General features: G+C 41.8%; 1 protein-coding gene across 10 annotated transcripts in view; it reads left to right on the top strand.

Moving 5' to 3' along the window:
• ARID1B (AT-rich interaction domain 1B) overlaps nt 1–12,051 on the top strand; it is a 439,398-nt gene that overhangs the window by 399,514 nt on the left and 27,833 nt on the right. For 5 of the 10 annotated variants that reach the window (XM_059176677.1, XM_059176673.1, XM_059176676.1 and 2 more), the window contains 2 exons: nt 4,969–5,078; nt 5,817–5,975. In XM_059176677.1, coding sequence (XP_059032660.1) covers nt 4,969–5,078; nt 5,817–5,975 — 269 coding nt within the window. The remainder of the gene's footprint in view (nt 1–4,968; nt 5,079–5,816; nt 5,976–12,051) is intronic. The other 5 variants (XM_059176679.1, XM_059176683.1, XM_059176682.1 and 2 more) reach the window with 3 other exon arrangements.

The raw sequence follows: 12,051 nt of genomic DNA, 5'->3' as shown, positions 1-12,051 counted from the left end.
CAGCTTATGCAACTGGAATCCCAGCATCCTCTTTGCAGAGTTCAGGCAGTTGTGATATAGACGGGGTTCGGGGCCAAAACACATCTTCCTGTGTAGTGACAAATTGTTACAGGCTTCAGTGAGCAAGTAATTATTCAAATGGAGTCAGTGTGAGTATGAATGTGACAACTATTTCTTCATTTTAAAATGCAGGAAATGTGGGGTGCTAAGCAGTGGGGGCGATTTTTTTTTCCTCTAAAGGAGCTTTTTTCAAAAAAATTATTTGCATTAAAAGATTAGAATTAGATAATGCAGTGGGCAAAAGTAGAAGTCACGTATAGCCTTGTTAAATACGTCCTTTTCTAATCCTTGTGTTATTAGCTGTGTTATACTTCTTTGTGTTTCCTTTCATAATATTCATTTGTTATATGCTTGTCTTCATATAAACCATCATCTTCAGAGAAGACATCTAAATTCCAGAAAATCTGCCATCTGTGGCTCTAAGTTTGCCTCACTAGAAGCCGCTCTGCAAAATATAGGGCATTTCTATCCGTGTAACCTCCAGATAGTAAAGGAACAGCCATATACTCCTGTAGGCAGGCCTTCCTCTTACACAAGAGCCCGGTCGGGATTCCAGATCTTTCCGCCAACCTACCACGGCTCCGTCCCACAGGCAGTGTCCCATTGACGTCCTACCAGTATGGGGCAGACTAGCTCCGTTAACCCTCACAGAGGGAAAAAGGCAAGCTCATTACCATGGGATCGACAGCTTTCTTCCGTGTTCTCAAAAATCAAGAACGACGTGTTACCCAGAATGCTTGTTAAAACTACAGATTTCAAATTTCTGGACGGTGCACAAATCTCTGCTCCTAACAGACGCCTCAGGTAGTTTTCATAAGTGCTCTCTAAAGCTTAAGAACCCTGATTTGGAGGTACTCGGCTCAGCAGTCTCCTGGCAGAACCCAGGCCCACTTGTGGGGCATTAGCTGCTTACCAGATAATTTGCTGTTTTGAAATTTTTTTAAAAAGCTATAAAACCATGGCTCGCATATGCATCCACCAGACAGATAGGTGGTGACCGTCTTGAGACTTCAGGGTCCTTCTCTAAGGACGCTTTGGCTCTTGAGCACCATTGCTGACGGTTGGATGTCCAAGTGGTTTCTAAGATTGTTGGGGTTTTTGTTTGCTTGCTTGCTTGCTTGAAGTGAATGATTTTCGGTGGACTGCTGTCCTCCCTCCCCGATCAAAGATATGGAAGGTGTAATAAAAGATGAAAACCTTTTCTCTCTAAGTGGGCAGAATGCAGACTGGGATTATGCCGAGTCGGTTGGTAGCGCCGGACTTGGTCGGTAGCTGGGGCTTTCTTGAGAGCACAGCGGGCGTGCTGGGTGTGCTCAGGCCGCATGTTTCCTTGGGCTGCCTGTCCGGAGAGAGGGGGCGCGGGTGGCAGTGAGGGTGGTGTGCCTCGCGCTCTCGCTGCCCCTGTGGAGGTACGTCATGGCCAGGGCTCGGAAGGTTCTTGCCAGGCTTCTCGCATATCCTCCGTACGTGTCACGTCCACGGTGCTTTGCTCTGTGTGCCCCATATAAAGAGAGTCCTGCCTGCCCGCACATGTGTACACGTCGACAGGCCCTCCTGTGTTTTCCGAAACAAGGAATAAAAGATTCTATCGTTTACCGTGAAAAGAACGAACCGCGTGTGTGCTTCTGGTCGCACGTCTGCATCTTCTGGGAGTGACTTGGCCACCTTGTAGGAAGACTGAGTGAAGAAAGCTGAACAAGAAGAGCGAGTGTTGAGTTCAGCTTTGCTCACACCATATGTTCTTTATGTTCCTCTTGAATATATTAAATCCAGGGTGGAATGGCTGCCTTAGGACCTTGACCCACACTTACTTTAGGAAATCATTCTAGCTCTTAAATTTCAGTGGTAAAGCCAGAGGCTAGCACTTGAAATGTATTTACAATACTCACACAGCACTTTCTGCAGGCCCGAGTTCTTTACTGCCCCTTTTTATGTCTGAACTTTACATACTAGATTACTGATGTCAACAGGAGAAAGAACGGGGCCTTGATTTAACACATCCTTACAACAGTGGTGGTCTCTCTCTTCTGGGAAAGGAGAAGAAAAAAATAGTGCCCCTGGAGTGTCATTGCCCTGCGAGGCATATAGCGCTTTGCAGTGATTCATTGAGAATTCTGGTAAGAAGTCAAAAATAAGCATTTCAACAAAAGGAATAGAAAAAGCCACAGTAAGAAAAGACCTTGTGATCCACTTAGTAAAATAAAATTTGCAGTGTAAGGCAAGAGTACTAAATACACTACTACTCTCAATTCTGTCCTTATTTATCTCCCAAAATAATAAAGCAGTGCCACTTTTGACCATTTTTTATACTTGCATATCCTAAATGCCCGTTTAAAAATACATAATAGAGAGTGAAGAGGTTTGGGGAATTTCAAACCAACATACATGCTTAACTTCATCTGAATCTGATTTTTTTAAGCCAGTATAAATTATTATCATTCATTATAATAATACATCTTGGCCTACGTCTTTTTTTTTTTTTTTTTAAGATTTTATTTATTTATTTGCCAGAGAGACGGAGATCACAAGTAGGTAGAGAGGCAGGCAGAGAGAGAGAGGAAGGGAAGCAGGCTCCCTCCTGAGCAGAGAGCCAGATGTGGGGCTCGATCCCAAGACCCTGAGATCATGACCTGAGCCGAAGGCAGAGGCTTAACCCACTGAGCCACCCAGATACCCCTTGGCCTACCTCTTCATGCTTAAAAATGGTTCATGGATATGTTAACACATTGAATGCACGAACACAAATATTACTACTTTCTGTCTTTCAACAGTAATATTTAGGCATAACTTAGTACATATGCTAACAGAACTATTCATTATAAACTTTGAAGGGGCAGGCCTTCATAGAAGCCGCGTGTCCGTGACTTTGCCACATTCTCAGGATGGCATGGCTGTCCTTCCTGTGTGACAGCTCTGTGCATAACTAGCGACGACACACAGACTTCCCTGAAGAAGCTCCTCTTTCCATACTCGTCCCGCTCTTTTTCCCCTTTCTGTTCTTCTAAAAAGGGTGTTTCTCAGTGTACAGATTTACTAATTCCCCCAGTGCTAGAGCCCGGAGAGACGACTGCATGAAAGCAGCCCAGGGCTGTGAGCCGGGCGGTCCTGAGGCGGTCTCTCTCAGCTGCTTTTCTGAGGTTTCACACATTCACAAAAATAACAGCATTTTTAGCTGATCCCAATAGATTTTTTCTCTGCAGCTGCATCACTTGAAAAAGCTTTTTGTTCCAGTTCTTAAAGTCTAAGTATTGAAAGTAATTTGGAAAAAAAAAAAAAGAAAGAAAGAAAAACATCCCAATTATGATTTGTGTGCGTGGTGATGACTTCAAGGGCTGACCGGGCGCGGACGGGCTGGGACCCGCACACCAGCATCCCGTGGAAAAGATGGGCGCTTCCCCGGGCGTCCACGAGCGCACCGCCGGACTCCTGGGCACGTGGCAGGGTCGGCTTTTTTGGCAGGACCTCTGGTCTCAACCTGCCGTGATGCTAACGATATTAGCAAATTAGCACCGCAAAGCTTGCCAGCTAATTCGCCAGAGCCCTGCTCGCTCTCTCACTGCTGTAATTAAAACTAATTATTTTCTAAAACATAGTAATACATGAATATGTGCAATAATCATTTTGTAGTGGGCAATCTGTGGAGCCTTTTTTAAAGCTGCTGCTTTTTCTCTTTTTCTTCTTTTTTTTTTTTTTTTTTTTTTTTTTTTCTTGGCACATTATGCAACACACGCACTGCCTGGGAGGAGCCAGCACTTCTGTTTGCAGAGTGCAGAACGGGGCCTGTGCATAGAACCTCAGGTTTATTTTGTGTTGAAACAGGAATGTTTGCTGGCTTTCACTCACTGACAAGGCTCTTCATTCTCTCCGCTCATCCTCGTCTCCCTCACACATCTGTTTGGTGTCGCGCTCCGAGCCCAGCGCCATGCAGATGGTTGTCACAGTGGGGTTCTGTAGAAATTCAGCTGTTAGTCCCCGGATGTCTACGCTGATTCCCTACTGTAGCCTTGTTCTTCCTTTAAAAAGAAAGCCAGACCCTCCTTCTTAACTCTGAAATGTCTCTTCGTGTTCGTAATAAATGGGTACAAATCAGTTGTTCCTTGGTGAATCTTTCCTTCCAAATCTTAGATGACCTTGATTGAATTTCTGAGCTTTGACGTAGAAAGTGAGTTTTGCCGGGAATTGTGATGTTGACTCTTGAGCAGGTTGAGGGGTCTGACCTGGGCATTTGAGCGCCTGCTGGGCATTAATAAGTGTACACACAGCCCCAGACTGAAAGGAAACCGGCCCCGTTGTAAAATCATTAGAAATCCTGTCCTTCGAAGATTAATTTTGGTTCTTGCTTTTCAAGTCACTTGTTATGACTGTTTTCCATGACTGCAGCCTAGGCTACGTGTGCTAGTTAAGCCTTTAAAATGAAACAATAGAAAATGTCAAGTGATTTTACAAACTGTAGATTCTGTAAATGCAGGACATTAAGAAAGCACGAAATCTTCCAGTCATCGGGTAAAAAATGCACACACCTGGCATTTCCTTTCACACCCGATGACCCACCGAAACATTGGACTTAACCACCCCTCGCACCTGCTCTATTAAAGCTGTTAGTAATTTTGGAAAAATAATATTGACACGAGTTGCCTTTCGGGGCTTGGGTGTTGGGTAAATGATTGTGGTCCTTTTGTCTTTGGGATTTTTTTTTTTTTTTTTTTTTTAAGTTACAAAAGGACTGGCAGAATGCCGCGCTGTGTAGGTTTCAGAGAAGCGGTGTGCTCCCGATTATCATCTCTCTTCTCTTCTTCCTTCAGGGCAAATTCAGGTGTCCCACGCATGTCTCGGTAACTGGGGTTAGCAGGAGCACGGCCCGCTGCCTCACATGTATAATCCTAAACTCTTTCTCCTGTTTTCGATTAGCATCTATGGGTCTTGCAGATATGATGTCTCCCGGGGACTCCAAGCTGCCCGTGCCCCTCAAGGCCGACGGGAAAGAAGAAGGCACTCCGCAGCCCGAGAGCAAGTCGAAGGTACTTCCTTTCTCCTCTGCACGCGGTGTGGGGCCTGCCTCGCTGCAGCTGCCGTGGTGTTCTGGTCACTGGTGTCGGCCTCTACTTTTGTTGCCATTTGGTTTCTTCTCTCGCGCATGCGTCCATCTCGTGCACCACGTCTGTAGCTCTCCTCGCTCTCCCCTCGCTCCCCCCTCCATGGTGTGGATCTGAAAGTTACTAGTTCTTACGGCATCGAACTCACGGGCGTGGGGGAGGGGCGGAGGGACGAGACCCACCGGAGAGAGGCGCTCTGGGGGTGGGGAGAAGGAAGGGGTCCTGCCTGGTTTTGATACTTGCAGCCATTTTCTCTGCCTTCAGTTTATAGCTTCCTGTTTTGGCCGCCTCAGCAACAACAACATACTTAATATTTTGCTTTCCTGCCTTATTTGATAAATAAGGTGAACAGCTTTTTTTTTTTCCTTTCTTTCTTTCATAAGGGGTAACCCATGCTTAGCATTCCATGTAAGCTTGAAGTAAGCATGGTGGCTTAGTGGCCTTATCCAGCATCCAGCAAACTTACCAAATTATACTAATTAAGAATGTTGTTTTAATACCTTTATATGTGTGTGTTTTTGTGTGTTTGTCCATGTCTTTATATATATCCATTATATATAAAAATTAGTGTGTTAAACTGGATGTGCTTTTCGTTATTTTAAATAAAGTTTGCCCTACCTTTGTCATTTTTTTTTTTTTTTTTTTTTTATTCCTCTACCACAGGATAGCTACAGCTCTCAGGGTATTTCTCAGCCCCCAACCCCCGGCAACCTGCCAGTCCCTTCCCCAATGTCCCCCAGCTCTGCTAGCATCTCCTCATTTCATGGAGATGAAAGCGATAGCATTAGCAGCCCAGGCTGGCCAAAGACTCCATCAAGCCCTGTAAGTGGCTCTGGTTTTTTTTGTGTGTGGTTTTTTGTTTTGTTTTGTTTTTTTTGTTTTTGGGGTTTTTTGATAATTAATTAATTCTATTTTAATGCTTGCTTATGTACTTGTTTTATAAGACTTTTTCTTCATAATTTATCCATGAAAGGGTTTTCTTGATAATTATGTCAGTAACGAAATGAGCAACATTTATGTAAATCATAGAAGTTGATTTCTGGTAATGAAACGGTGTTATAAAAGAACACCTCTATACGAAGCATGTGATTGTGTTACTGGGTCCAAACTCCTTCACACAGTGACTTTGTTTAAATGTCTGATCTGTTGTGCACTTATAAAGATCTTCAGAATGAGCTACTTCTCCATTTACATGGGAACTAATAGCAGCCACGGAATAAATGACAAATTTGGCCTTTGGCCTAAATCTTTCATGGGCTGTTGTATCTGAAACATCTTATTTCAAAAACTGCCTACCTGAAAATAGAGATATTATGCTCTGGGCACAGGTTAGCATAATATCAGCCCTGCTTTGTTTCAATCCACCTGTCAGAAATTAACAGAAAAGTGGTAGAAATGTTACCACGTGTGAATATTTAGAATGCTACTTTTGGATTAATAATATGTACCTACATTAGAATCAGTCGAGACAGAAAAATTCCCTCCTGTGCAAGACTGCTGATCGTCTTGAAATTAAGTGTTGATTTCCATATGATACGTTTAAAAAAAAAAATGGTAACGTACCTATAAGGGAATTTATTTTTAAGCCTTAATGTTCTTCTGTCCATAGAGCTTGGTCTTCATTTTCCTACTGAAGAAATTAATTCTGTGCCATTAAAAAAAAAAAAAAAAGAATAGGAATGGCACTGTAGTAACCTTTATTTTACATTCATATAGGGAATCAAAAGATCTCTTTTAAAAAAAAACTTAACATGCAATTACTTGCCAAGAAGGCTTAATTAACACGCTAATTTTTGTAAGACGATGTATTGAAGAGTACAGCTCAGGAAAAGCAAGTTGGAGGGAAGAAGACTATGTGCAGAATCTGGCAATCTAGTCAAAACCCCAAAAGAAGGCTGCTATTAATTATCCATTCACTGGTTTAAACAGATAGAGCTGAAGGTTTGAAGGGTTGGTGGTTCCAGTAAATGTTTGTAAAATTCATGTGGAGCTCTAGCATAACCAGCATTTTCCTTTTCAGAGGAAGAAAGGGCGATATTCGCTGTTACCTTCTCTGTAGACATGTTTCGCTTTTGCAAAAACCAAGATGAAATGAAAAATGCTCTAGGGCGGGTTAAGCAGAACTAGCAGGAAGGGGAAGTGCAAAGCCTGCATTTTGATGTCCTTGTGTTATTGGCTTTGAGTCTCAGAAGGCAGCCAGTGTTATGGGTGTTTTTCCCATAACGTACCCCAGTGTTGCGTTTTGTTTTGTCTTCATCATAAGAAAAGCATTTTTGAATCAGCCTACTCTCAGGTTAACAGGTGGAACTCAAATTACAACTTTTTTAAAACATTTGTATGTTGGCTCGGAGGGAAAAATTTCAGAGGATGAAAATAATAATCTTTAAAACCTTAAGGTAATAATTAAGCATACTAATTAGACTACTAATAGATGATATTACGTGTTTAAAAATTCCACCTTATGAAAAAATAAGTTAACTAAAAAATAAAATAAATAAAAATGCCCCATTACCGACTCTGGATTTATAAAGATTGAGTGAGATAGTTACGATATTTTAACTTAGTTAGCTACCGCCATACAATGAGTCCTTCAGGAAAGAAACTTCTATTCCCAAAAAAAAAAAACCAAAAAACACTTTCTACTTAAATAGAAGAAAAAAATAAAATGAATTGTTGACTTCATTTTCTGATTTAAAACAATTATGCTTAAAACTGCATGCTGCTTTTGCCTTTTACCTAAATATTTCCACATACACTGTCTCTTCCTGTACCATAACCATTTTATATGTAAGAATTTATGGGGCATCTGGGTGGCACAGTTAGTTAAGCGTCCAACTCTTGGTTTCAGCTCAAGTCATGATCTCAGGATCGTGGGATCGAGCCCCGCCCCCCAAGCTCCAGGCTCCAGGCTCCGTTCAGAGTCTGCTTGGCCCTCTCTGTCTGCCTCCCCCCACCCCCGGCTCGTGCTTGCACATACTCTCTCTCTAAAATAAATAAAATCTTAAAAAAAAAAAGAATTTACAAGCAAGCCTCTGGCTCCAGTGGTAGAGAGGGACAGAGGAGCTGTGGTTCAAGCTAGGCTCTGTATTCAGAACATGGTCCCTGCCTTGAAAGAGATGCTAATTTAGGAAGGGAACCAAGCGATTGTGGAAGGGCGGACCTGAGAGCATCTCTGCTGTCAAATCACTGCTGGCATCACACAGTTTAGGAATATTTGACTGTCCTTTCTGAGACACAACTTCAATCTGTACTTCAGTCACCCTTCCCAGTGTCTCTGGTAAAACCTGTCTCACCGTAGGCCAGAAGCGGACTACATGATGAAGATGTTCCGTGCTTTGACAGGGTGCGATGGACCAACATTGTTGTGTTACGGAACATTCTAAAATAAAAACAAACATTTGCACATACACATATTACCGGGCATATGGTAAAGACTGCTGAAATGTAAATCTGCCTGAAAGATTTGAGGCAAACTGTACTTATAGACTTAATTAAAATATACGCAAGGAACACATTTGTGGCGCCATGAAGTCCTGCTGCAGTCTTTCAGCGCTCCCCCTTTTCTTTTCTGGGGTCCATGACAATTTCGGGTTCTAGGATACAATATTTACAACACTGAAGCAGCGCGAGGTGGTCCCAGGGACCTGGAAGGGTCATCCCGTCTTTCTGCAGGGCGGGTTTGTTGGCCCAAGGTCAGTGGGGAAAGTGTCCAATGACACCTATCCAGAGGTTACATCAGAGCTAATGTCTCTGAGCCAAAGAAAGTTCATGTTGAGCCTAATCAGCAATAAAGTATGTACCTTTATTTCCTAACACTTTTGTTTCTCTTAACGTCCTTTTTCTCTGTTCGGATGCCCACATGCTGACTTTGGTCGTTGGCTAGGAAACGGACCTTGAGCCTGGAAGTGGAGGTGGCAAGCGCCCGCCATAGGCGTGATGATCGCTCCTGTTTCCAGTCTCGTTAGATTGCCTCCGCGTCCACTCAGCACCTTGCTCCCTGAAATCCTGTGTATAGGATATTTTATACAGCTGTGAATTCTTCCTTGGAGGGCGCTAGACTTCTCAGACCTTTCTCATCCATTCGAGTACCCCGTCACAGAATGGATTCGACGCCAGCCACCTCCAGTGTGCAGTCACCATGGGTCATTCAGAATCAGCACAGACCCTGCCTTGTGGGAGTCAGGAAAACGTAGGGCACACCAGTAATCCCATATAAAACATACGCTTTTTATAAGCTGTGTCACCAGGGGCCACTGAGGACAGGGATGTAGACGGAGGAGCCCCCGGTACCACATTCTTTCATACAGATGCATTTTCCTACATTATGATGCCATAAAAATCCATAAGTCTTTTTTGGAGATGTAAAAACGATGCTCTGCTAAACAAGACAATGTAGTTTAAAAAAAAACATTGTTTTCATTAATCTTTTCTGACTTTGTGAGAATGAACTGAGATACTCAGAAGTTCATTAAACTCAGGTTCCTTGAACAAAGAACGGCAAGAAAAGTGAAAATGTATGTAGCCAAACTAAGTATACTGTTATTTTAGGTCCATCTGAGGGTAGGGGATACACTCTTCATAAATGGGAACAACAGCAGCGGAGTCTCCTTGCTCAGGTCCTGATTAACTGTCCTTCCAGAAGCCTCCCGCGTTCTGGCTTTGGAGGGGACCAGGCCAGAAGTGGCAGGTGGGGCGTCTATTCAGAATGTTGGTGGCGCCTCTCAAAATAGTTTTAAATTGAAATGATTGCTTTTACTTCTCTTACCCTGAATGGAATGTCAGACTTTTACCTCTCAGTTTTTCAGAAATGAACTGCAGTACGGAGGTTGCTGGGATTTTTTTTATTATTATTGATTTTAAGTGATAATGCTTTTCTCCTCTTGTTCTTATTTCAAATTTTTATTAAAAAAAAAAAGGACCCATTTTTTATTGCTCCCCAAAAGGAAAAATATTTTCAAACTAGCATTTAGAAACCTCTTCATAATAATTACCCTATCAGTGATGACAAAACTTCTGAAATGTGGTAAAAATCCAGTAGGACAGTTATTTTCCTAGTCAAACATTCCTTGGGTATAAGAATATGGAAAAAAAATTTTAAAAACTTATCATTTGAATATACAGTGTGTTCCATATTCTGAGTTTCTGAGTATGTATATGGATGTGTTGCTATATATATGAATACGTGTATATATTTTTAAGCTCGAATCTAAAGTAATTTTTAAGTGACTTTCTGTTTAGCCTTGGCATCAGTATGAATTCTAAAAGGTCACGCTTTTTTTTATCTTACCACCCTAAATTTTTTATGTACATCAACTTGTATCACCCATTTTTTGTGTGTTTAATGTAAAGATGTTATGCCTCAGTAATTCTGAGTCTGAAGGCTTAAAATTTCAGCAGCAGTAGCTCAAGAGAAGTACACGTTAATTAGGGGAGAAGCTGCCACTCACCCAGCTTCGTTAGTCTCATTCTCAGGCATCCTTTCTGAGGTCCTACTTTTATTGGGGATCCTTTGCAAATACGGTAACTTCAAACTTAAGTGGCAGTCATGTTATTTAACCCCCCAAAATTTCAGCTATGCATTTAAAATTGTTAGGCTAAATATAATGGAAAAGAGTTAAGAAGAACTCCCATTTAAAATAACAGCTATCCACTGCAAATGATAGCTGGTAAATACACATAAGAAAATGAAGTCAGTTCTTGTTCCAAGGAAATCTTTATTGAGAATTTAGAAGTAATTTTTCACAATTTAACCCTGAAGTTGCACATACTGCAAGTACCCAAATCATTGTTACAATTACAAAGACATAAAAGAAAAGAAAAACAGACACTTGGGCTGTTTAGGACCAGAAGTCTTAACCTTCCCAGATCCCATAACCCAGAAGGTGGGTTTAAGTTATGCAGAAACAGTAACTTTTGACATTTTAGTATCAGATATAATTAGAAAAACAAAGAATTAGCATCAGAATAAACCACATGAGCCCATAAACCCATGTGTGTAAAAGTAAATGTATATTTTTATCCATAGATGTTCAGGGAGTATGAAATAGCACATGTGTTTGTGATTAAAGCACGGTTCCCTATGAAGTCTGTTAAAATAATTCTCTAGGAGCCCCTTGCCTTGGCAGAGAAGTTCAGGAAATCTTAAGTAAGGGAATCTAGTCATCATGAGTAAATGCCAGAACTTTAGCTGGACGCTAATCTGTAAAGGTTGCAAATGAGCATAAAACCCACACCACAGGGCTTTATGGGACCTACCTTACATTTTCTGGCAAGTCCTGTATCAGCTTTCCTCCATATGCTTTAGCATTTTAATGAGGACAGACATTAGCCATTCTTTTTTTTTTTTTAAGGTATTTTTTATTTATTTGACAGAGAGAGAGAAAGGGGGGGTCACAAGCAGGCAGAGAGGCAGGCAGAGAGAGAGGAGGAAGCAGGCTCCCCGCCGAGCAAGGAGCCCGATGTGGGGCTCAATCCCAGAAACCCGGGATCACAACCCGAGCCAAAGGCAGAGGCCTTAACCCACTGAGCCACCCAGGTGCCCCTTAGCCATTCTTATTTTGATAAGAAGTAAGAGTCCATATAGTTTGGGGGGTTCTATAATATGACATCCATGTGAGATTTTAAATTCACTGTGGTTATTCTATGAGCGAGCACCCTTTTATTTTTAAAAATGACGTGAGATATCATTGGAATCATGCCTTCTGGGATTCAACGCTTCTATCAATCAAGTTTAAAAAAAAAAAAAAGGTTTTTGGGGTTTTTTTGTTTTTGTTTTTTAAGTATATAAAGGGGGAGTTTGGGCCCTTTATTTAAAGTCAAAGTAAAGTCTTAATTATAAGAAAATGTATAGTTTGTGCCTGAACTAGTAGCCTTCATTCCTAATTGTTGTGTGATAGCA

This window comes from Mustela lutreola, chromosome 6 (assembly GCF_030435805.1).
Source record: "Mustela lutreola isolate mMusLut2 chromosome 6, mMusLut2.pri, whole genome shotgun sequence".
NCBI lineage: Eukaryota > Metazoa > Chordata > Mammalia > Carnivora > Mustelidae > Mustela > Mustela lutreola.
The sequence above is the reverse complement of the archived record's forward strand: the minus strand, read 5'-3'. Positions and strand labels throughout refer to the sequence as shown.